The sequence below is a fragment of the Polypterus senegalus genome, chromosome 4 (assembly GCF_016835505.1).
Source record: "Polypterus senegalus isolate Bchr_013 chromosome 4, ASM1683550v1, whole genome shotgun sequence".
NCBI classification, from domain to species: domain Eukaryota; kingdom Metazoa; phylum Chordata; class Cladistia; order Polypteriformes; family Polypteridae; genus Polypterus; species Polypterus senegalus.
The window spans coordinates 74,823,475-74,850,606 of NC_053157.1; the positions used below are offsets into that span (position 1 = coordinate 74,823,475).

A 27,132-nucleotide genomic window follows, 5' to 3' on the forward strand; every position below is an offset into this window, starting at 1 on the left:
TTGTGAGCCTGACACCATTCTATGGCGAGTTAGTCTGACCCTACTTGCCTTACCATGCCGCCTTATGCTCCAGAGCCATTGATGAATTCCATATCCTACAAGTCCCCATCCTTCTCCTTCTGTTTATATCTAACCATATAACTAAGAATGGCTGTTTTTGTATTGTTCAACATAAACTTTATATTAAGTTAATATCACTGTGTTTCCACAGAAAATAGCAAAATATTTTGATGAATAGAATTAATTAAGCCGATGTTCAATTTTCAGTTCCACATATCATGCGTCAATGAGAAAGGACTAAAGGCTTTGCTAAAAACATCTCTGATTATTGAGATTCGTATGTTGTAGATTGAAGGATAAAGTGACAACAGCAAATTTGCATTTGGGTGTTTATGTTACAAAACACAAGCAGTTTTCAGAGGATTTATTACAGGCACCATGAACTTTGTCAGTCTTGTAGAGAAGTCCCTCATCTATTCGTGTAGATTAATCTCTTTTTTCTTAATGATCCCACTTTAGGGCATTCTTCTGGTCAGAGCCATTCTGGTGGTTCATTTATTCTTGGCCATTTCTTCCCATCCAGAAAAATCCCTCATAATCAGAATCTGAGAATGCATATTCAGCAACCGTTTAAACACTCATCATTACTAAAGTAAATTATATTGAACTACGGTGTTTTATGAAATAATAATTCCCTAAGCATTCTAATATAGATTGGTTTAGATTTCCTCTTTAATAAATAAGTAAAAGGTATCATACCATTTTCTTAGTCCACTTAATACTGAGCAGTGTTGTTGGGGGCTGGAGCTTATCCTAGAAAACATAGTGTGTATAACAATATCAGGACATGACTCCAGTCCATCACAGAGTAAACACGCACATACACACCACAGCCAATTTAGAATTGCCAATCCACCTAGCCCACATGTATGTGGATTATGGTAGGACACCCGAGGAACTGGAGGAAACCCACACAGGGAGAACATGCAAATTCCACACAGGGAGAAAACAGGACACAAACCCTGGTCTCTTTATTGCGAGGCAATAGCACTACCACAGCAGCACCATGCCAGCCAAGTAATAAGTCATATATCAAGTCATTGCATGGAGATCAATATTTTCACACATAGACTATTAGTTTCATATTGAAATCTAAAGAAATACAGTATGCCATGCATACGGTAAAAGCACAAAGCAACCTAGACATAAAACACAAGTGTGGTGATGCATGGTATAAATAGGAGACTTGATTACACCCATATTCAATGATGGGCAATGGTTAACACAAAATTATGTACAAAAGGATATAACAGGAGCGATGTTCTCAAAAGGCCATGTGTGAGTGCTGCGACCCCAATACGAAATGTATTATGTGCATACATATTCAGGCAACTAATTTTTGCTTTACAGATTAGTATGTCATCTACTGTTTGTAAGCTAAGATCACGAGAAAGCACATTTAAGGTTTCTTTCAATACCTTGTTACTTACCACTCATCACCTCTAACAGTTGCCACTACTGACTAATTGTTAATGACTTTCATCTTCACTGTTTTTGAGGAGTGAAGTGAACTGAATGGAAAGAAAATACTTCAAATTTTATTTCATTAAAAATGATTCAGTAAATAAATATTGGATCACGGGGTTGAACAACACAAAATAAAATCTATAGAAGAATGGCTTCTTTAGCACTAACGAAGAATTTAAAGACCATTAAGAAGAGTGTGTTATTTTGGGAGATACTTGTTAATATGTTGGTGAAAGGTATGAAGTTATTTGCAAAGTAATTAATTGGATTTCTGACAGACTTTGAGATGAAATGTAAGCAGGGTACAAATTATGCAATAAAACAAGAATCTATCAAGAAGTTATACAATAAGCAGGAGGAATAATAAAATACTTTTTATGCAGAGAAACCTCAGGGTACTGTTACTTGGTAACATCTTCTTTGCCATAAAATGTTTTTATTGCTGCAAGTTCAGTAGATTTATCATCATGTTAGAAGGAGTATTAAAAGTTAAGAAAACTGGAGAAAAAATTAATTCTTGAAATTTGGAAACAACCAACACCAGAATTCAAAAGAAACACAAGAGGTTTTTGTATCCACTGATGGATAAAGAACAGTGCACTTATATATTCACCACCTATAATTTTATCACAGTGCTGAAAGATCATGTGGCCAGAAACAAAATGGCAATGCAGCACAAAAACAAACAAATCAATTTCTTCAATTTAAAACAAAACTTAAAAGTAATATTAGAAACAAAATATTTGTATAAAAACTCCAAAATAGACAAAATATACAGATACATTTGATAATATTACAATTACAAACTAAATTCAGTGCAAGGTTCTGGACACAAATCCAAAAACTTGGTTTTTAAGACTAGCACGCCACCATCTTAGACAGCAGAAGCAATGATGACTGCTCGTCTGTCATGTGATAGCAACAAGACTCTACCTCTATGAACAATATGGCCAGTACCACGTAGGGCACCAACTCCCAGGGGGGCACCATCCCAGCTGCTCAAAAAAATCGTTTTTATATATTATAATAATAAATTAATATTAATAATATACATATACAAATAAACAAAAATATAAACATATATATTGCATTTTACGGTGAACGCAGAGTAGGCTAAGCACACGTGATGACATGCGCGCCCTTTATGTATTTACTTTTATTTGAATAAAGTTCTATTTTGGCCCCTATAGTAGGTGTTTTTTTTATTATTTTATTTTTACTTCCGTAATATTTGGGGGAGGGGGCACAAAAGTAAATTTCTGCTTAGGGCACCCATTTGGCCAGCAGCGGCCCTGAATATGGCCCTTGATGTGAAATAACATACATGTAATGTCCTGAATTTAATGATAAGAACCAATAATACAGTAAAAAAAATAGATTTATAGAATAAAATAAAAGTATAAGTGGAATATAAAGGGAACAAAACTTGGCATCATGAGTGTGCTTTGCTATGGACTTGCTTCTTAACTAGGGCTGGTTCCTGTCTTGTGTCTATGCCTGGAATGATGAGCTTCATCTCCCCATTAATCTTTACTACTGAATCAGGTATAGCAAATAAGTTCATAACTGTTTTGTTATTTGTACGTGTGTGGAAATACTTAGAACCAATCTTCAGAATGCTATATAGGGATTTAGTGAAGGTTTAAATTAGGGTCTTGAGAAAAGCTGCAAATACCTCAGAGCCTGTAACCCGACCATGAGCTGTGAGGTAGCAGACTAACTAGTGTTCGTTTTTAAACTCTTGAGGTGTAAATGTTAACGGTTCTTATTGCTCTCAGAAGATAAAGGATTTTGTTAGCACCTTATATGCCAGAATACATCACGGCTCAATTAACCCACTCCTTCTGGAAAGAGATAATTCACATTTCAGCTGCTGCTGTAGTATTTGGACATTCAAGTAAACACCAAAGGCATGTCTTCTTAATAAAAAGCCTGCAGTGCTGTCTTGTGTAAAGCTCTTCCTATCACAAAGCCGCTCATTTCAAAAGAGTGCAGTCACTCCTTTCAAATGGTTTGCAGAAGTCAGAAAAACAGTGGGGGCCAGGACTTGGGGTTTGCCTGAAGAGTAAACATGTCAATCATTCTACACTACATAATAATGCTCTGTTTATGCAGCTCTACTGACACTTTTATTGTACTCTTGCATACGGTACTTATTATTAAATTTTAAAAGCATACTGTATGTAGACCCTTTGCAATGCTTTTTATTACCAAGCAAGATTTATTTGAATTTGTCAGACTTTGTCTTTCTTGGTTTTCATTTTATCATCTACACACGTCCTAACAAGTATTCTAGAGTTAAATTATCCCTTAAAAATGCTATACAGTCCAGCTTTTGTACAATGTAAATCTAATGGTGCTGATCTGGCATTTATGCTTTAGTAGTGCACAACTGCTGGCATTCTGAATAGGCGTGTCTCACCACCTGTCAATGCCAGGCTAGCATAACACATTATGCAATGTGAAATGATACCACTGTAAATACTATTCATGTTTTGCCAGTTATTTTGCAGATGGTTTGCATGCTCTCAAACAGAATGGAATATTTTGCTGTTTTCCAAAGATGAAAATTCTGTAATAGCAAGTGTATTTCAAAAACGAGAGGATAACATTACCAGATATTTCTGTCTGATTTCACTGGCTTCAATCGTATTTAATTATGGAAAGCTTTTCAAACTGATACTGTCGTCAGAACCCCAGCCACTTCCTTGGCGTCTGAGCGCAAAACAGTATGAAGTAAATGGTCTTATACTGTACTTAGGAACAAATGATGCATTGCACTGGAACAACATGACATCATTTAAAAAAGCAGCTGTTCCGTAAGCTGAAATGATTCCACTTTGCTCAAATTAGTGCAGGGCAATTTAGTGCTGTTAAGAGACATTACAGCCAAGATCAACAAAACTTCTCATAAATAGCATTCAGTCTGTGACATCCACAGCATAAGTGAGACAGGAGGAAAATATGTGGCACAGATGCCAAATGTGTGGTTTATTTTAGATTCCTTTCTAACATTTTAAGTAAAAACCACAGGTTTTGTAAATGTGTAGAAGAATATAAGGAATCAGAGGCTGCTGTGTTAACAACGCCATTCCATTATAGTAGGGGTTCTCTTCAAACCAGGGAAAACTTGTTTGCCTTTTATTTTTAAATTATTATTATTTTTGTTTCCTGACAATTTTAATCACTAGGAAAATTCTGCTTTTAATTAAGATTCCTGTACAATTAGCAAGCTGGCGTCTGTCAGTCTCTAAAATCCTATAAAGCAATACTCATCCTTTTTTAACATATGGGATCATAAGAACATACAACTGGGACTGTGTGGAGGCTTACAGCTCCACAAAGCTTGGTTTGAATCCTTGCCCAGCTCCTGTCTGTGCGGACTTTACTCATTCTCCCCATGTCTATGTGGGGTTTTCTTCATGTACTATGGTTTCCTCCCACATCCAAAACACATATGTATTAGCTTAATTGGTGATTCAAGTATGAATGGCGAAGTATGAATGAGTGTAAACTCTCAGCGATGGGTGTCCCAAGCATAATATATTCCTCACATCTGGAGCTGTTGGTAATGATTTTTGATGGCTGTACAGAATTAAGCAGGTTTAGAATAACGGTTGTTGGACCACAAGTTTTAACTTACTAATCGGACAGATTCAGGATCATCATGGATCTCAATCATTTAACAGCCCTAATTCAAGTAATACAAAATTAATTATAAATGCTTAATTAACACACCTATGTGATAAACTACACTACACTTCTAGCTCACTGTCTTATCTTATCAGATACAGTAGATCCCTAACCCAAACACTGTACATTAGAACATTAGAACACTCTAGATGAGAACTATGGAGGAATATTTCGGACAAAATGAAATAAATAAATAAATGCGTAAATAAATAAAAGTACTGTGAAATGTGAGCATAAATAAATAAATGTATCATGAAATGAAGCCTTAATAAATAAATGTATCGTGAAATGATAGCATAAATAAATAAATGTGTCACGAAATATGTTTTTCGTTGCTTATTTATTTATTTCATTTTGTCCGTAACATTCCTGCAAACCGTCATGAAATACGGCTTGAAATAAAACTGTCACCTTCACTCGTCAAAGTTGAGAGGGTGGGCTCTAACACGCCATCTAGTTTCTGATTGGTGAATCGACAGCACAAGAATGAATTAGAAAAATGCTTACTACTGCCGATGAAATGGATTCTGCCGAAGATACTACGTATTTCAGAGAGAGAATTGAAGATTTATCGGAAGAAATGACAATGTTGGCGGCCCTTTTAGACTCCGATATAGATTAAACTATTTTTGAAATTATCAAAGAACAGGTGGAACGGACTCTACTACACTCCAGTTCAGGTGACTCAGTTCCCTGCTCTGGACGTCCATCCTTTGACATTCCAGCTGAGTCAATAAATATTAGTTGGAGCTGCTTTGAGCATTCCATGTCAAAGTACCTAAACTAATACAGCCGTTGCAGTTTACCGTATATCAAACTGGCTCATTCGCCTTGTGATCGTCTTCTCCGATACACCATATAGATCTGCAATCTGTCGTACTTTTAAACCGCATAACAGAAGGTGTTCTATTGACTCAGCTAAAAGGGCCGCCAACATTGTCATTTCTTCCGATAAATCTTCAATTCTCTCTCTGAAATACGTAATATCTTCGGCAGAATCCATTTCATCGGCAGTAGTAAGCATTTTCTAATTCATTCTTGTGCTATCGATTCACCAATCAGTAACTAGAGGGCGTGTTAGAGCCCACCCTCTCAACTTTGACGAGTGAAAGTGACAATTTTATTTCAAGCCGTATTTCATGACGGTTTGCAGGAATGTTACGGACAAAATGAAATAAATAAATAAGCAACGAAAAACATATTTCGTGACACATTTATTTATTTATTTATTTATTTATGCTCTCATTTCATGACATATTTATTTATTTAGGCTCTCATTTCATGACACATTTATTTATTTATGCTCACATTTCACAGTACTTTTATTTATTTACGCATTTATTTATTTACGCATTTATTTATTTATTTCATTTTGTCCGAAATATTCCTCCATAGAGAACAGGCCATTCAGCCCAACAAAGCTCGCCAGTCCTATCCACTTGTTTCCTCCAAGAAAACATCAAGTTGAGTTTTGAAAGTCCCTAACGTCTTACTGTCTACCACACTACCTGGTAGTTTATTCCAAGTGTCTATCATTCTTTGTGTAAAGAAAAACTTCCTAATGTTTGTGCAAAATTTACCCTTAAGTTTCCAACTGTGTCCCCGTGTTCTCAATGAACCCATTTTAAAATAACAGTCTCGATCCACTGTACTAATTCCCTTCATAATTTTAAATACTTCAATCATGTCACCTCTTAATCTTCTTTTCCTTAAATTGTAGAGAAGAGCCAAGCAAAATGACATCTTTTATTGGCTAACTAAATTGTAATCTTTTTAGTTAGCCAATAAAAGGTGTCATTTTGCTTGGCTCTTCTCTACATTCATAATTTGCTTAAACTGTAAAGGCTCAGCTCTTTTAATCTTTCCTCATAACTCATGCCCTGTAGCCCTGGAATCAGCCTAGTCGCTCTTCTCTGGACCTTTTCTAGCGCTGCTATGTCCTTTTTGTAGCCTGGAGACCAAAACTGCACACAGTACTCAAGATGAGGCCTCACCAGTGTATTATAAAGGTTAAGCATAACCTCCTTTGTAGCACAATGACAAATTAATGTTCTATATTAGTTCAACTTATATATATACATTTTTTGTTGTTTATTTCACCTTATACAATTTCTTGTATTAGGAATTTGTCAGTTTTCACATACCCCTTGGGGTCAGAGCGCAGGGTCAGCCTTTGTACAGCGCCCCTGGAGCAATTGAAGGTTAAGGGCCTTGCTCAAGGGCCCAGTGACAGGGATTCGAACCAGCAACCTTCAGGATACCAGCACAGATCCTTAGCCTCAGAGCCACCACTTTGCCCTTGTTTATTTCATGAGCAAACAGAGAAATGTCAATATATGGTAGGCCATCCTCAAGTTCTTTCTCAACTAGCACTTTTTAAAGTAATCATTCAGCCTGCGCAATTGTTGCAAAGTTTCTAGCCATTCCATTTCCTACTTTACTTACTCCTTTTTTTGTTTTCTTTAATTTGATATGAGCGCATGAGCTGAATAGGACTATTAGATGAGCGCTTGTTGTGCAACTGTGCTTGATTAAAAAATGAAAATGTATGGATGGACACCTCCCAGTATTCATATACACCCATTCAATTTCAAAATACATTTTACAGTCCTTATTAACACATACTACTCATTCCTGTGGCTACAATAATTCTTGTAAAGAGAGTATCAGCATAATTTTAGGTAATACCAACAGTACCCATATTATTCTGAGGTTTAAACTTTTAAAAGCATTAATTAATGGTATTTTAGTGCCCAGCAAATGAGTTGTTTTTCAAGCACTTTTTCTCTTGTTAGGTTGCAATCAAGTGATTTGGTTTAATTTTATATCTTGAATGCCAATACTAAAAAATGCTGCTTTATCCCAATGTCTGAGTTTGAAAGAGGACATCTACAGAATATAAGGTAGACATGTATAACCAGCTTGATTTTAAAAAAGCAACATAGCTATCAGATAATTTTAGGGATGATTGCAAAATCCTTCTAAAATATCTTAAATCATTCTTGAGGAAGAATGAAGATGTAAGTGCCAGGTTAAGAGAAAAATTAAGGAAAATTTACCAAGTAATTGCAATACAAACACTGACTTAATCAGTTTTAATGCAAACAGATGTCGACGGAAGAAGAGAAGAAGCAGGCCACTAGGGTGGAGAAAAGAAGAGCTGCTCAGGAAGCAGCAAGTGCATCAAACTCTGAGGAAGCAAATGCTAAACATGCAGAGAAAGAGTATGAAAACTATGAATGCTCAAGTCAAGTATATTCACTGCACGTTATCGTGCAGTGCACTGTTACTGGTGGTTTAATAATACAAGACATACTGGTAATTTAGAATTCTGAAAAACACACCAAAAATGCAGATTTATCAAATAGCACTGGCTGGAAAATAGAAACAATCATATAAATAAACACTACCAGTCAAAAGTTTGGACACACCCAGAAACTTTCATGTTTTTTATAGAAATGACACGTTTCTTATCAAAATATAATGTATATACCCAAACCTTTGGCTGGTAGCTTAGATATCATCACATAAAAAAACTGAACAAATATTTCAAAAATCTAATATGTGTTACTCTTGCTCTGCTGTGTTAATTTTAACTTAATAACAAAGCAAGCATTTCAATTACTGATTTTAAAATGAAAATATGAACCTGTCCATTAGACGCAGTTCCAGTCAAATTAAAGAAAAACCTGAAGACTCATGGGTCTCCTGTTCTTAATATTATGAATGTATCCTTGTTGACAGGAAATCTCTTTGATTCCTAAGAAGTAGCCACTGAAGTCCTTTATGGAAGATGCTAGATGTACTTTCATATTACAAGCATTTCAAACATATTGTCTCTTCTAAAGTTTGATCAGAGCACAGAGAAAGTCTAAACTAGAATTCTTAAAACATCTGATGCATAGAATTCCACCAGCAGTTTCCTGTTAGCTTCAAGGTTAACTTTTAATCCTCTTCAGCACAGTATTCTGTTATGCAGGCTTAATACTTACAGTATATTGGGTTGTAAGATGCAGTTACATGAGGTTTAGTTCACATATGAAATTTGTTTCAGTTTGTACAGAACTGTTATAACAGTGCCCCATAACTCCTGTCTAAATGTAAATATGTTTTTTCAGTTTTGGGAGCAGTGCTACTTTTGTTCTGTATTTAGCCATTGGGAGATACTGTTCATAGACATATTATTCCCTTTCCCACTTTCAGTGAGATATTGATACATTTATTCAAATCTAATGACCAAAAATATGTAATAATGAGTCATAAATAATGTTTTATATGCAGGAGACTGCAGGGACTGATTTACAGGTTTGTTAGTTTCTTTCACAGTTGCAAGGAAAACTCAAAGCAACTATACTGATGTTACCCCCAACTCTCTGGTAACCTTTCATCCTTGCAGTTTGGAGGACTCATAGCCCTGAAGATGCACCAACCAAAAGCGTTTTTCTGACATGCAGCGACACGCCAATATGACTAAAGCAGGAGTATCTTGGTCTTTACGCTAGAGATACAGTTCATTCTCCATTTTTTATTTCCTCTTTACCAAGTTGGCAATTAACCAGAAATTTTCTCTGTACCCAGAGAACATTTGCTCTTTCTTTTTACAACTTGTATTTATTTTTTGTAATATCAAAAAGTGTTGTTTAAAAAATGTATTTAGCCACCTTTTTTGTTTCCTGTATCTGTAACTTAGAAACACAAGTTATGAAAGTATATTCAGTAAGCTGTCATACTGTTTTCCATGACATATCTCTACTCCATTTTCGTTAAAGATTTGGTTATTACAACAGGTTCATAGCCAATAGGGAGTATCTTTACAGGGAGAAGTAAAGTGTAACTTTATTTAGATGAGTAATTGTTAGGCCATCCAATCACAAATCCTTTTTTTCCAACAGAAGAATTAAGACCAGCGTCCCATTAACTTTGTAAAATGTATTTACCCCAGAATAATCACCTCCATAGAAGTAAGTTGAAATAACTTTGACCAACTACCTGACACTGTTATGTGCTTTGCATATTTTGCTGTCTTGCAAGAACAGAAAGCTAGAGGCAGTCTAAGAGCCCTTTTAGCAAAAACACTGCATCTGCTACAGAGGACATTGTTCTTTTGTGTATCGTGTATCTAGTTTCTAACTTGCTTAATACAATTCAAAGTAATGGAAGAGAAAATTAGAGATGTGTCCAGCTGAAGATCTGGAAAATGATAAACTATATATGAAGCGGGTCTTATCAATAAGGTTAGTAGATGTACATGTAGTAATGTTTCTGTACATGATCCAGATTTACTCCAAATATCCTCATCAACTAATAATAACCCATTTAATCTATGATTACATCTAATTCAGGAGTGTGTAACTTTGGATATAAGAATTATTTTCTAATTTTTGTATCTTTGGGGTATAACATTTTAGTTTAGGTACGGTTTCTTCTTCTTTTGTAGCTATTTCCATTTTAATATGGGGTCGCTGTTTCTTGAGCACACTTCTCCATTTATTACTTACTTACTCTTTTTAACAAAACTTTAACAAAGGGTTATTTTATTGCCAATAACACGTACAAAGCATCACTAAAGTGGCTATTCATCTGTGCAATCCGACCTACTAAGACAACTTCAGAGGTAGCTTACTGTAAGTGAAACATATGTCTCTTGATATTGCAAACTTAAGTATAAGACCCTTGAATCCTTATATTTCTAAGAGTAAATTAGTAATAGATGCATTTTTGCAGTACCTAAAGTGTTACTGGTGCTTTTTTTGTTTTTGTTTTTAACAATATTTAATGGTAGCCATGTAAATTGAAATGAAGAAAGTACACCTATTTCGTGTAATACAATAAATATTGCATTTTTAGCTCTTTTCACCAAAATTTATATTAGGGCCTCTAAGGGACGATTCAAACTTATGTTTTTCCTGGAATTATTAGAAATTAGAAATGTGTGTATTAGTTTACTGCTTACTGTAGATGAAACTGAGCGCATACATGCCCCAAATGCCATGAAGGAACGTAACCAATTTATCGTTAGATCACAGGGACCATGAATAACACCATAATTGGCAAAGTGGGTATCATATTACCAGAACAACCACAGCGCATATCACACAACTCAAGGCAATGCCTGTACGTGACAGGAAATGACTATGATGATTTTTATTTTTTTTTACGAGAACATTAATTTAATTACAAGTACCACAGGAAAATGCATAAACCTATGCTTGTTTATGTGCAACAACATGCAAGAAACACATGGAACACAATGTTAACACATGTCCCTCTATACACATACAGTAGGTGTGTATCAGTCCTTAAGGAATTTAACAACGCATGCTCTCCCCTTCATTCAGACAACATATAACTGCAACAGTCAAGGTGACTCAACTACCACATTTTTCCCTTATTTACATTTTTCATATCAGCTAAATTGTGACAATGACATCACGCTCTAAAACAGTTATCCTTAATAAAATTATGACAATTATTAAACTAATCTCTGATAAAAGTTTCATTATGTAACAGCATCATAAATGCTTACCATACAAAAAACAGTAAAACATGAACTCTCTTTACTTTAGATGTAATTCAGTTTGGCACCTCACTCTGATGGGACATTCTTGTCAAGCAGCTCACACAACTGTCAGAAATATAACACTTGGTTGTGTTTGGTATTTTCATACAAGTTATGACATTATGGATATTTTCAAGCTCTTTTGGGGTTGCATTGTTTAGCACTATAATTTTATAGCTTCAAGGATTTAAGTGCTACTCTCAGACAAACCCAAGCACTATGTTTGCCTGAGAGTTCTCTGGCTAGTCTGATTTCCACCAAAAACCCATCCATGTCAGGTTAATTAGACATTTTAAATTTCCTGTACTTTAGTGAGTGAGTGCGAGTGTGCGCATGAAAAGCACAATTTCAGCAGTTAGTTATTGGCATCCATTTTTTACAGAAATAAAAATAATAGCAGGCGCCGAAACTGGATCAAAGAATGAACATTTTTATGCAGATCTGGGTCATTATTTATTGTTTAGTGGTCAGAAAAAAAACAAATAACTTTTGGAGTACTAAGAGAAACTTAAAGAAAAAAAAATAAATGTAAGCTCTCTTTGGCAAGAAAGCTAACACGCATTTGTCCTTCAGCTGACTTTCAGAATCTGCAAAAAAAAAGATCAAAGTGGTAACTAAGTGCAATCACTGAGTACCCTCTTTCAGTAGCTTACTTATCTAAAAGAGCTTCCAGCCCCACTAATGGATAATGAGCTTTAAACACACAGTGGACATATGTTTCCATTAAGGATCTAATGCATTAATATACTGTTTTTGCCTTATTTTTCCTACTTCATGTTCTTCAAAGACAATATGGCAAAAACTATATCTGGAATGAAGGAAAACAAGAAGTAAACAGATGCACAGAGTGACAGTAATGAAGATTATTGATTATTTTCATGCTTTTAACCGGTTCTCTGCCACTCTGCCACTGCAAAACGAGAGAAATTACAATATCATTTTGCATGGTATGAACTGTAAAGAAGAGTGGCATGGCAATGCAGCAGTTAACTCGGCTGCCCTACTACTTCAGCAGAATCCTGGCCCAGGTACTCTCATTGTGCAATCTGTATAATCCACAGCCTCCAGTTTCTGCGTGGACGTTCACTTGTTTCTCCATCCTCCAAAAGTTATTTCAGTGAGGCTAACTGACAACTCTAAATTGGTCCAATGTAAGTGTGTGTGTGTGTGTGACACAGAGAATGTAACCCTTGATGGTCCTTTTGGTGTCCCCTTTAGGTTTGGTCCCACTAGGAAAGGCTGGGGTACATGCTGGATTTCTGTGTACCTCTGGGATTAGCTCTAGATCTCCGTGACTCTAAAGTGGAAAAAGAAGGTATAAAAATGGATGTGCACAAGTGAAAAAATAATAAGGTATCAGACAACATGCTTGCTCATCTTATCATCTTGTATCTGCCATGTTAAAATAATGCATATTTTACTTTCATATTTATAAAAAATATCCCCAGAAAGCAGCATAATTAGTTTGATTTATTGCTGGTCGTGGCGGCACAGTTGCGCAGTGGTAGCGCTGCTGCCTCGCAGTAAGGAGACCTGCGTGGAGTTTGCATGTTCTCCCCATGTCTGCGTGGATTTCCTCCAGGTGTTGTGGTTTCTTCCCACAGTCCAAAGACATGCAGGTTAGGTGCACTGGCGATCCAAAACTGTCCTTGGTGTGTGGGTGTGTATGTGTGTGTGTATCCTGCGGTGGGCTGGCGCCCTGCCCGGGATTTGCTTTTGCCTTGCACCCTGTGCTGACAGGGATTGGCTCTAGCAGACCCCCTGTGACCCTGTGTTAGGATATAGTGGGTTGGATAAAGGATGGATGGATGGATGTTTGTGATGGCAGCAGTGCAAGATGGACAGCCCAAACTTCTTTGTAACCAGTTATTTTATGTTTATTTTTATAATTTATATACATTTGTAATTGTAATTTAAATTATAAAACACTTTGAGCCACACATTTTCTATAAAAATGTGCTCTATAAAAAATGTTGTTTGTTAGCCACCTGTACACACTATACTATACACAATATTGTAGCACTACAGCACTTACACTTTCAACATTCTGGAGATGGGTCATCAGATAGACATGGTGGCCAGCTTGAGCCATGCAAGACTTATAAGACTTTAATGGTCATTGGATACACACATCCTGCACCAAAGCAAAAGTGTTGGTAATGTACTGTCTCTCTTGCACACCTTAACAGACTTAAATTGGACCTCAGCTTGACTGTTTTGGTTATTTTAACATGCTGAACTTTGCCATAGATCAACAAAGGCTCTTGTTGCTGATCAGAAATGGAGCCAGTACCATAAAGTTGAGGGTGGGTGGTCCACGTTGGAACTGACACATTCCTCTGCCATTCAACATATTAGGGAGAGTTTGTTAGGGTGATGTGCTCTGCCATCAACTTTTTAAGTTTTAGGTTGTATTATTATTTAAAGTGGTTGATTTGGCTCCTGTTGCTCAAGTGTTACTTTGGGTGATTACCTAGTTATCCTATATGGACAGGCCAGCCCTGTGCAGGAGGCATGATTACAAGCAAGGATAAACAATTTGGCCTAGTTCTACTCTTCCCAAAGCATGGCGTGCAAAAATGTCCAACTAGTTTGCAGGGGAATGGCTGATAGACAAAGCACAAACAGAAGCAAAGTGTAATTTATCTCCAAGAGAATTTATTACCTTCAAGACAGAAAATCAGTCAAGCTGTGCTTGAAACATTTTCTTGATTAATTGACTACTGGGGTCAATATCCCTTTTCCCTCTTAAAGTCACTTTGATGCTAGTTGTTGAGTATAATACTGTAAAATGATTCTTCTTATAACAGACTTGATTTTAAACTAAGTTTGTGAAATAAGCTGGACATTCACATAGTTTGTTCTTTATTAGCTGGTATAACTAATCATTTCTTGTCGGCCTGCATAATAATATGTTTCATTTTATGCATGCTAAGAAGAATATCAAGACTCTTGTCAGTTTCAGTGTAAAGAATTAAGTGAATGATTTGCAGAACTTGCGCGGCATGGTGGCGCAGTGGGCAGCGCTGCTGCCTCACAGTTAGGAGACCCAGGATTGCTTCCCGGGTCCTCCCTGCGTGGAGTTTGCATGTTCTCCCCGTGTCTGTGTGGGTTTCCTCTGGGTGCTCCGGCTTCCTCCCATAGTCCAAAGACATGCAGGTTAGGTGCACAGGCGATTCTAAATTGTCCCTAGTGTGTGCTTGGTGTGTGTGTGTGCTTGGTGTGTGTGTGTGCACGCGCCCTGTCCGGAGTTTGTTTCCTGCCTTGCACCCTGTGTTGGCTGGGATTGGCTCCAGCAGACCCCCGTGACCCTGTAGTTAGGATATAGCGGGTTGGATGGATGGATTTTCAGAACTTTGACCTCAAATTGTAAAATGTATTCCATTATTTTGTTTTTCATGAACACAACATCAGCCAAAATATGCTGCACCAATATAAGTTATTTGTTTAAAGAGTGCATGATTATTCCATGTCTCACAGACCCCAGCAACCACTTGTCTTGACCACCTTTTGGATGTTTCAGTTTTTCCTTTCATATGAGCATCCAAAGTAAAAATGAGGGACATCATACAGAATAAGAACGCAATAATTACTAGCAGTATTGCTTATTGGCAAATTTAACAATGTAAGATGGCCAGCTGGAAGACAAACAGTACATCCCTGATTTATTGAGATTGGTAAAGTAAATGAGAATAATCAGGAACTAGAAATGTAAATATAATAGTATATACAAAATAATCAATGTAGACTGTTGCCAAAATACTGACCAAAGCAAAGGTTGCAAAGATTCACTAACATAAAAAGAAATTACAGAGGCTTGAGAAGCAAAAAACAAATCGCCAACTCAACAGCTGAATGAAGCAAATTTATATAAAAACCACAATCAGAACTAAAAATGCAAGTTATCGGCAATATACTGATAACCCAATTGTGCTTCACTCACTCAGAATATGGAACCAATGTAGAAAGCATTTTAAGATGGAGAAGCTTTTATCTGTGGCATCTCTGAAAGAGAACCACCTCTTTCAACCTTCGCAAACATATGCAGTTTTTAATATCTGGAAAAGATTTGGGATTAACATGCTTAGAGATCTTTATATAGACAACATTTTTGCACCCTATGAACAATTACATTCCAAATTTAACTTTCCAGCTACACATTTCTTTCACTATCTTCAATTTAGGAACTTTGTTAAACAGAACCTGCCCGATTTTCCTCATCTTGCACCCTCGTCCATGCTGGAAAAAATATTGCTCAATTTCAAGGACTTAGACACCATCTCTGCAATATATAAAATTATTTTACTGTCCCTCCCTTTCAAAGATCCAAGAGGACACTGGGAAAAAGATCTCTTAATCAATATATCAGAAAAGGAGGGGAAAGTAGCAATGCAGAGAATTCACTCGAGCTCCATATGCGCAAAGCATACAATTATACAACTCAAAATTATATATCGAGCACATCTGTCTCGTCTAAAACTCTCCAAAATGTTTCCAGGGCATGATCCAACCTGCGAACGCTGCAATCAAGTCCCAGCCTCACTGGGTCACATGTTCTGGGCCTGCAACAAATTAACATTATTCTGGACCAAAATTTGTAATTACCTTTCAGACAGACTTGGATCACAATCCCTCCTAACCCATTAACAGCTGTGTTTGGTGTTCTTCCAGATGGGCTTAAAGTGGAGAAGGACAAACAAATTGTGATTGCATTCACTACACTTTTGGCACGCAGACTTATTCTGATAAACTGGAAGAATCCTAACTTTCCTCTTTTATGTCAGTGGGAAACCGATGTGTTATACTATTTGAATTTGGAAAAAATCAAATACTCAGTTAGAGGATCTGTACAGATTCTTTTCAAAACATGGCAGGATCAATAATATTTTAGAATAAGCTCTTAAAGCACAGAGGAAGCAATCATTTCCGCATTTCTTTTTCTTCTCCATTCATCTCTATTGGCCTATCAAACACATCAATTTAGGTATGTTTACAAGCCTTAAGTTTTACCCCTTTAGCCATGCTCTCTCTCTCAGGGTTGGGGGTCGACTTGTTTTCAATCCTATTTTTTGTAAAAATTGATCGATTTGTATGAAATAATTACAATAAAATTAATAATAAAAAAAAAAACTAAAAAGAGGTCTCCAGTGATGACTCAGTAATTGTAGTTTCCAAGCAATTCTTAGAGAAAAGTCTGACTAATTACAGGTAGAATTATGTAGGAGTGTTTCTACACTTTGTGATTGACTGGTACCTTGTCCAGGATGAAGCAGATCTGGAAAGTAGATGGATGGATGTTTCTAATGTAAGCATGCAGTATATCACTCACTACAGGCTGCTTTGTTAGATCACAATGATTTGGGAACAAAAACACCTAGATAAAATCAAGTTTTTGTTTAACCTGCTGAAAACTAGAACAATATACAGTATTATTAATAGTTCAAATGTAAATAGCTGTAAATTTAAAATTGAGCAAGTTATATTGTATACAATCGATAAACCTATATCAGTGCTAGGCAGCAGAGCAGTGTTGCCTTGTAGCTCTAGACTCCTGGATTTAAATGTCATTTTAGTCTCAGTTGAGTTTACAAATTCTAACTGTCTTCATGTGTATTTTCTTATAGGAATGCTAAAAGTTGTACAGACTAGTGGCCATCTAGGTTAAGTTTCCTCAACTGGGTTAAGTCCCCATGCAGTGTATTAAAATATTTTAGAAAATGAATGAATCAATGAATTATAAATTAGTTGTTTCTTAAGAGTAAAAAAAAATTAGGTCACATTGGGTGATTATTTTTCTTTGTACAAGAAAGCTGTCGAAGTTGTAGTTGACAAACATAGTTTTAATCCGAGATCATCAGTTGATCTTTGTCGGTGTTGTGGGTACCAGTGAATGAAAATAGAGTCAAAAGACATGGTCACAAGGATAAAGAGGTGGTCAAAACAAAGAAGTCTATAAAAACGGAGTATTCTATGCCAAAGGACAGAAGTCAGAAATGAAGTTGAAACCAAAAACAGTCCTAATAGGGTCTACATGAGTAAAACCTGACTACTATTAAATATTTACAAAGATGCTTTATCCACAGAGGGATATAGTGAAATGCAGTCATTGCCATTTTTATAGTATTAATTTCATATGAAATCAGAAGGTCCATGAATGAGGTCCCATAACCAAACTGAAAATGAAGTCAAGTAAATAAAATTTAATTGTTAATAAAAACAAACTTTTTAAATGCCAATCTAATGTTGTTTTTGCTATCTAATCTATTCTAAACAAATATATTAAATCATATTACAATTACATGTGTAATATTATGATTATTTTAAGTCTAAATAATTCATTTTAAAAATATATTGTTTTTTTTTTCCTCTCTTATCTTCTGCTGCCAGATTTGGATTCCACACCCTTGAATCTATAAGGGAACCTCAAAATTTTGACAAGAGAGATTTTTTTTTTTGGTTTCAGGCCAGTGTTATTTTTCAGTTCTCTTTATTATTTATATATTTTTTAATTTATTTTATAATTGATCTCATCAATTATTGTTTACTAGTATAGCAAAATATGTGTTTATTAAAACAGACTTTATGGCATGATGGTAAGTCCATCTGTGTCGATTGCATCATGCACTTCAACAGGTATGCCTTACATCCCTCTTTCTTTGTGCTTCTTGTTGCCTTTTGTTGTTGGACATTCCAGCCCTGTAATGGATGATAAAAAACATTATAGCCAGCTATCAACAGACAGTCTTCCATTTTATCATCTTATATGTACAGAGATTGTCATTTTAATAAAAATTCCTTTTTATTTTTATCTTTGCATTTTGCTATATCGTCTTTTCCTTTTTTTCAGTTTACTGTATTTTATACTAGCAGACCTTGTGCGCTTCGCTGCAGTCGCTGTAGTTGGAATAATTATGTATCTACATGCGACTAATAGAGCTTCTTTATATACAACATTTTTGGTTTGTCCCCCTGGAGCCAAAATATATAAATTTTCTCTATGACTAATTCGTGAACATGCTACATAAAAAATAGAAACGGGAAAAACGGCAACACGGCCGGGAACAACAGTAAATGAGGTAAAGTAAAAGTCTGCCAAACACTAAATGAGATAAAGTAAAAAAAGGGCAACACCGCAAGGAACAACAGTAAAAAACAACAGTAAATGAGATAAAGTAAAAGTCTACTAAACACTAAAGTACAAAACGAAGTAGAAAGTAACAGTAAACCGCAACACCGCCGGGAACACCGGCACACCGCGTCTACTAAACACTAAGAAACACTAAGTAGAAACACTAAAGGAAAAAATACTATTTAGTAAGTACTGCATCTAGTAAAGAGTAAATCAGTAAAGGAGAGAAGAATAAACACTAAAGAAAAAGAATGGCAAGACTGCGTCAGCTGCGGAGCTCAGCTCGGAGTGAAATGAAGTGAATGAAATGAGGTGAATGGGAGGGGAGATGATCACATGACTACCCCACCCTCCTTAACTCTCAATCCCTCCACAAACACACAAACACAGTGTCTCGGATCCTAACTCTCCTTTATATGTATAGATTCTCTTATTCAAAATGCACCTTTTCTTGCACTTTCACCTCTTTTTTGCAAGCTCGTTTATTTTAATATGATCACCTACTTTTTATTATGATCATATTTTTGATATGTATCTCACACTTACTGTTTTGCATTTTTGTTTGAGATATTCTTTCCTTGTCTAATACGTTTTGTTTGTTTTGACATTTGTTGTTGAATATCTTTTGTATTTAACTCCAGACTGCAGATATTCTTTGAACACCCCTCTCCCCCATCCTTGTTTTTCCTTCTGTAACATTTGTAGCTTGTTGTGATTAATCTAGCAATGCGTGTCATTAAGTGAGTGCAGTCCATTGTAGGCTCGATTTTCAGTCAGAAATATCTGTCAGTTTGACAGTTTTAAGTAAATTAGAAGCACTTCACACTAGAAACTAAGGTCCAGAATGAACAACACATTACTTAATGAACAAATAACATCATTGCTGATTATACCCTTCAGGCAATGGCAGCGGTTTTTGCTATATTTGTCCATGATCAAGTTTGAAAATGCCAATTACTGGTAACAAACACATGAATTAAAAATGTTTGGTTGTATATTACAATGTTAAAATACACATTTTAAATAAGATATAAATTGGCAAATTATATATTCTGTATATATACAGTTATTACAGAATTTAAATCTACACTTATTTAGCTATAATAATGTAATCAGTGCAAATACAGGAAGTGAACTTCAATCTATTAATATAACCATATTTTTTTAAATGTTACCAAATTCTGGGTTAAACAGAGATAGACTGTATTATGTCTGTAAAAGATGTAGTTTAGGTACAAGCAAATATAGTCCAACCTGTTATGACACAGTTGCCAATTTAATGTCACTATTTAAAATTACACTCTCACAAATGCCTCACAAAAAGAACACCAAGCATATAATACAACACAGGAACTAAGAACTAAAAAGCAGAAACGTGTTACCCATATAGTGTGTGTACACATCCACAGTATACTGCATGTTTATCCATCCACTATATTTAAAAGAATATTGTTGGACAAGTCAGTTTTTTTTCTTTACAAATCTGCTGCTCATCACTAGTGGATTGGCACACACTTCTGTGATGAAATAAAATGAAAGTGACAGTGTGATACAGTCAGTAGGGAGACTTAGACAGATGCTGAGATAAATGAAGCAACTCTCTAAAGTTATTGGGCCGTTAGCATTAAGTCAAACACTTTTTTTGCACTTATCCAGCTCTTTGACAAAGAATCAGAATGGGGGAAGGAGAGTGGTCTTGCTCTAAGATGCTTGGAGCCAGGTTGGTGTATAATGCAGCGGCATGCTGGGCTCTTGGAAAAGTCTCTTGTAATTGAATTCAGCCCAGCAGTAAAGAGTATTAGAAAGCTAAAGTGCATTATTTTGGATGAGTTGGTGTTAAATCAGACTGGCATGGTGGTGCAGTTTTTAATGCTGATGTCCCATCACTCTGTGGACCTGGGCTCAAATATATGATTGGTCACTCCCTATATAGAGCTTGCAAGTGGATACTCTGACTATTTGAAATCCTATGGATGTAAAAGTGAGTGTGGTTGTCTTGTAAAGAACTGCCATTCTGTTCAGGAATGATTCTTGCCTTGTAACATCATTGTCAGAGTAAACTCTGACTCTGTTTTACCTGCAATGCCAAAAGCATGTTAAGAAGATGGATGGATGGACCCTCCTTAGTATGTCTTATATCTAAAGTAAAGTTCCATTTAGAGAAGGTTCTTATCTTGCAGATTTTGCTCTGGGAGAAGGTCCAGATTCAAGTAGAAGGAAAAAAGGTGGTTTGTATTTGCATTTTTGGTCGATTTAGTCACAGACATGATAATGTGATGACAATGTCAACAATTAAAAAAAAAAAAGTTTTACGCAATTGCCAAAAATGATTTAACCAAACTGAAACAATAATTTATCAATGAACATATATGTGTATAATTAAACAATTTTATTTTTAAAAACAACTACTCCTTTTATAAGGATAAAACTGTATTTTGAATATTTTTAATAGATGAATAATGAACATTTTCATGCTTGTTATGTGTAATACAAAACTGAACTGGAAAGATAATTAGGTATTGAAAAACAGTCTAAAGCAGAGTGCCCAATAAACTCTAATCTCCATTTAAGTAGTTTGGCTTGTGGAAATGGAGTAAAGCTTCACTCTAATAATTAGTAATTCTAATTTAATAAAATGAAAAATGAAGCAAAAAAAAAGTTTCTCTAGAGAAAAGGGCAAACTTTGAACATGAAAAGCCAGTTCTCTAATCTTTTTATTACTGAATTCCTCCCTTTCTTACTGGCACTAGAAGCATAAGGAGTCCCTCCATAGCTGACTTAGTGTCATGACCTGTTCAGCAGGGTGCATTTAAAGGACGTGAGAGATCCTTCATCATTGAAAACTATGCAGGGAGGAAGTATCCAGCTAATTACAAAACATTGTGATGTATTTTTTCTTTAATAACAATATGCTAAAAACGTATTTCTATATAGCACTATTGTTTTTGAGATTTGAATTAATGCTAATATTTTGTTAAACATTATGACATCTTATAGTATGTTCTTTGAAAGACCTTTCCTTTAATGCTATCACTTTATCATCCATAAAATACTGCAATATAAATTTTGGTATTAATAGGTAATGCTGTATGTGGATTCAAATTCTGTCAATATTTTGTATAGTCCATGTATCTAAAAGTTCTAAGGGCCTAGTCTGCCACAAGGATGCCAGATGACAGAGTTAAGCACCACAGAAAGCCACCACAACAGGAAATGAGAGAGCTTTTTGGGCAAACTAAGACATGCCAAACGTGTCAGTGTGCTGCTTATCCTGGAAATAAATGGGCATTAAAGGATACATATTTTTCAAATCAAAGTTATTTCTTCACAATCATGGTATATATTAATTTGCCACATAAAATTGCATTCTGAAGAAAAGTGTTTTTCATAAATTTTAAAAATACCTTATCAGTTTGTGCAGCTTACAATGGGACTAATGGATACACAGGTCCATAAGTTTAATGAAAACACCTTAAAACTTACCAACAATGTCCACTTTGAAGCAGCAAAGGTTTTGATTTTAGAAAATTAATGAGGAATTCTTTTGATAATGAAAGGAAACTAATTATTTTATTAGAGATTCTTGAAACTCTTTTTCTTGACATAAGAATACATTTCCTGATTGCTGTCTGCTCACAGCTGCCATTGAGGGTGGAGTTATGACAACTCAACAAGCCCCCAGTGCCTTCCTATATTCTGCTTATAATCCCACATTTCCCTCTGCAATTAATTTTATTAATAGTTATGTGCCATGGTTTTTAATAAAAAATAGATTTGCGCTTACATCTTATGATATTTTTTGTAAGCAGTGCTTAGTTTTCGTACATTACATTCTGGATTGTTACTTTTCATAGTCTACAGAGTGAGATTAAGACTAAATGTAGTGAAAAGAGCACATAAGAGTTTCATTGTACTTTGCACAAATAACAATCAATCCATAAATACATGAGGAAAACATGCAAAACTCATGTATTGGCACTGTGAGGCAGGAATGACAGCTCTGTGCTACCAACAGAAATTAGCATAAAATCTGATTTTGTGAGGTTTTTTGTGCTGTTTTTCCTTCTAAAAACATACAGCCTGGAGTAAAAGTCGGGCCACCTGCCACATCATGTCATTCTGTGCCTTTATCAAAAATGATGCCAGGCACATTTTGCAGTAACTGATTGTGGACCTTAGGGGAATTGATAGGGATTTCTAAACAGGCTTGAGGAAGAGAAGTCAGGGTTAAAGGAATGCGTGTGAGAAAGAGAGAAGGGAAGTAAAACACTGAGGCTTATTGGTCCTTTTGTGGTAGAAAAGCTTGAAGACCTGGTTAGTTAAACACTGAGGGATACCAGATTTTATTGTTTATTTTTTATTGTCTACATTATGTATCCCTTTCACCGTTTCTATTCTCATTTTTGCCTTGGGGGTAAACGACTGTCTTGAAAGTCCCATCCAGTTAGAATAGATAAAATGGATGGGTAAGCATATTTAAAAAGTTAGAATATTTACTTGACCCTTTCAAGGTGGGTGTCAGGCAAAGTTGCAATAGAGTGTAGAAAGCATGTGTCGACAAATGTCACCATCAAAGGGTAGAAGGCGAAATACTGAAAAAAAGATTGTGAGATAATCTAAGGTCCCATTCACACTAATACATTTTCATTTAAAACCACAGACATTTGTCTCCATTTTCACCCTTCGTCCACACTACACTGGAGTTTTCCACTGACAAAAATGAATACTTCTGAGAATGTTCTCCAGAGCTGGAGACCTTTGAAAATTCTGCTTTAGCATTTCAGTGTGGACAGGTGAAAATTCTAAGACTCCCTCATGCTCTGGTTGGTTTGTGCTTATTATCAGGCTCTTCCCTAATTGGATCCTGCTCATTACGATGTCTCTTTCCCTGATTGGTCACCCTTCATGGAAGAAAAACATATTCTATTATAGTGGGCATAGAAAAGTTGCTTTCTATGGTGCTTGTTGAGTTGCTTATCGGCATGAATCTATATTGCATTATGTGAGATTTTTAGAACTCACGGTCAAGTGACTACTTAAACTGCAAGATAAAGTCATCAGTCGTATATGTTCTCATACTGCACAAGCGCATTTGGTCTGATTCACACACCATGACATGGATGCTCAAACTATACAACACACACCCACTGCAGTTGCTACATAATGAATTTCAGGAAATTTGATGGCCACATTAGAAAGTTTGCTTATGATATTACTCACATTACAAGATAGCTGACTGAAATTTCTTATATGAAAGAAATTCTTCCAATCTTGCAACAGGCCAGTCATGAGAGACAATCAGGCATTGCAGGCACTCCCATACTACACGTAAAATGAAGGTCGACTCAGAAAATCAAATTGGGCTTAAAATCGTGCCAGTGTATGTGCAGTGTACGTGCCTATGCCACATGCATGCCCAGTATAGGAGGACGATTATGTCACATGTTTTTTGGTCATTTTAGTATGGCGGAAAATACTTTCATAAATTAAGTGAGAATGTTAGTGTGTATGGAGACTGTGAAAACGTAGTAGGGTAGATGCAACCTTAGTTGCATGGACAACAGCAGTTAATTTTTCTTAAAATATACCCTCAAATACTGGCTGTTGTTCTCATAAAAAATCACTGAAGAAGTAGTTTTATGTTTGGTTGATGACCTGAATTCTGCACTGTTATATGAGGGCTTTGAGCTGTCAGAAGAAAGTGATAATGACATGGCTACTGAATAACAATCCCAGTAAAACAAAAAGTATTGAATATAGTATGATTTAATAATGCATGCAACTCATTGTTCTGAAAGATATGAAGCACATCAAAATGATCATATATAAAGTATTCACATATTTGTTAGTTATATTTTTCCCAATTTGAGTAATATCAAAGAATTTAGAGATTTTCACAAAAAGTAAGTTACCTACAGCTATGATTAAAAAAAAGAATTAATCTTCAAAAAATTAATTAAAAAGTTAAAGCTTATAGAAAATTAATTAAACATCCTTAACCTTTATTTCCCAGAACTGCACAGCTTAATTCTTCACTAGGTGTAATTGATTTTTTTTATTGTAATCTCTTCACATTTAGCAGATATTAGCAAAAGAGACTGTGTGAAAGGTTGCATTATCAGTTTTTATTTGTTTAAGGATTAATTTGATTTAAAACCATGAGGACTGATTGAGATCATTTATGCTAGGTGGAATGCCTGGTAGGGGCTGGGTGGTCTCGTGGCCTCGGATCCCCTGTATATTTTGTTTTTTTCTCCAGCCCTCTGGAGTTTTTTTTGTTTTTTCTGTCCTCCCTGGCCATCGGACTTTACTTTATTCTTTGTTAATTAGTATTGCCAAATTTTATTTTTGTGTTTTTGTATTTTTTTCATCTTGTTAAGCACTTTGAGCGACATAATTTGTATGAAAATGTGATATATAAATAAATGTTGTTGATTTGTAATATGCTGTGTCACAAACCATGCCAACCAGAATGGAGGTCAGCAGTCTCACTTAATCCTCTCTCTTCTTATTCCTCTGCAGTTCACCCAAAGACCCGGCTCCTTGATGACATCACCGCCAGTTCACCCACTGTTGATGTCATTTCTAGCCAGCAGTGATGACCTAATTTCCCATACCCAGAATCCATCATACCATTACATCAGTTCCTGTTCTGGCCATCCTGACTCCAGCTCTTTCTTTTGTCCACCATATTTAAGCTCAGTTACTAACCTGTTAGCCAGTTCCATTTTGAACTCTGCCTGTAAAGACGTGTTTACTTTGTTTTTGCAGTATATGGTGTGGCCATACCCAAACCTTTTTCTGTCTGCTTTTTACTACAACTGTTTAAAGGACAATTAAAAGTGTCTACATAAAGTATTTTAAATGAATCTGTTTTTAAACAAATGCACAAGGAAGAGATAACTACAGAAAAAACACAAACTTTAAAAATGAAACAGCATCAACACTATCTGCCTTACAAAGCCTAACAGTACAGTGCCATTATCTCTGATTTCTGATGGATAGCTCAATCAGTTTCCCAAATTGAACATTATCTGGCAGGACTTCTTCTATGCCTGTTGGGGCTGGAATCGAAGTTTAATCCTCACACATACAGTCATATGAAAAAGTTTGGGAACCCCTCTCAGCCTGCATAATAATTTACTTTACTTTCAACAAAAAAGATAACAGTGGTATGTCTTTCATTTCTTAGGAACATCTGAGTACTGGGGTGTTTTCCGAACAAAGATTTTTAGTGAAGCAGCATTTAGTTGTATGAAATTAAATCAAATGTGAAAAACTGGCTGTGCAAAAATTTGGGCACCCATGTAATTTTGCTGATTTGAATGCATGTAACTGCTCAATGCTGATTACTTGCAACACCAAATTAGTTGGATTAGCTCATTAAGCCTTGAACTTCATAGACAGGTGTGTCCAATAACGAGAAAAGGTATTTAAGGTGGTCAATTGCAAGTTGTGCTTCCCTTAGACTCTACTCTGAAAAGAGTGACGGCATGGGATCCTCAAAGCAACTCTCAAAAGATCTGAAAACAAAGATTGTTCAGTATCATGGTTTAGGAGAAGGCTACAAAAAGCTATCTCAGAGGTTTAAACTGTCAGTTTCAACTGTAAGGAATATAATCAGAAAATGGAAAGCCACTGGCACAGTTGCTGTTAAACCCAGCAGGTCTGGCAGGCCAAGAAAAATACAGGAGCAGCATATGTTCAGGATTGTGAGAATGGTTACAGACAACCCACAGATCAAAAATGTAGTTATTTGGTCATAACAAAAAGAGCTTTGCATGGCGGAAGATGAACACCGCATCCAAGAAAAACACCTGCTACCTACTGCCAAATTTGGTGGAGGTTCCATCATGCTGTGAGACTGCGTTTTAGTTCAGGGACTGAGGCCCTTGTTAAAGTGGAGGGTTGGATGAATTCAACCCAATATTAACAAATTCTTCAGGATAATGTTCAAGCATCAATCACCAAGTTGAAGTTACGCAGGGGTTGGATATTCCAACAAGGCAATGACCCAGAACACAGTTTGAGATCTACAAATGCATTAATGCAGAGGGAGAAGTACAATGTTTTGGAATGGCCTTCTTAGTCCCCTGAATTGAATATCATTGAAAATCTATGGGATGATTTGAAGCGGGCTGTCCATGCTCGGCAGCCATCACATTTAACTGAACTGGAGAGAATTTGTATAGAGGAATGTTTAGAAATACCTCCATCCAGAATC

The 27,132-nt window shown here is 35.9% G+C and overlaps 2 protein-coding genes across 2 annotated transcripts in view; both read right to left on the reverse strand.

Annotated features, from left to right (window-relative positions):
- The window catches only part of dlc1 (DLC1 Rho GTPase activating protein), a 166,891-nt gene that overhangs the window by 78,375 nt on the left and 61,384 nt on the right, over window positions 1-27,132 (reverse strand). The gene's annotated exons all lie outside the window — the stretch shown is intronic.
- The window catches only part of LOC120527467 (rho GTPase-activating protein 7-like), a 349,930-nt gene continuing 340,844 nt past the window's right edge, over window positions 18,047-27,132 (reverse strand). The window contains exon 6 of the mRNA XM_039750907.1: window positions 18,047-18,475. Coding sequence (XP_039606841.1) covers window positions 18,420-18,475 — 56 coding nt within the window. The 3' untranslated portion in view covers window positions 18,047-18,419. The remainder of the gene's footprint in view (window positions 18,476-27,132) is intronic.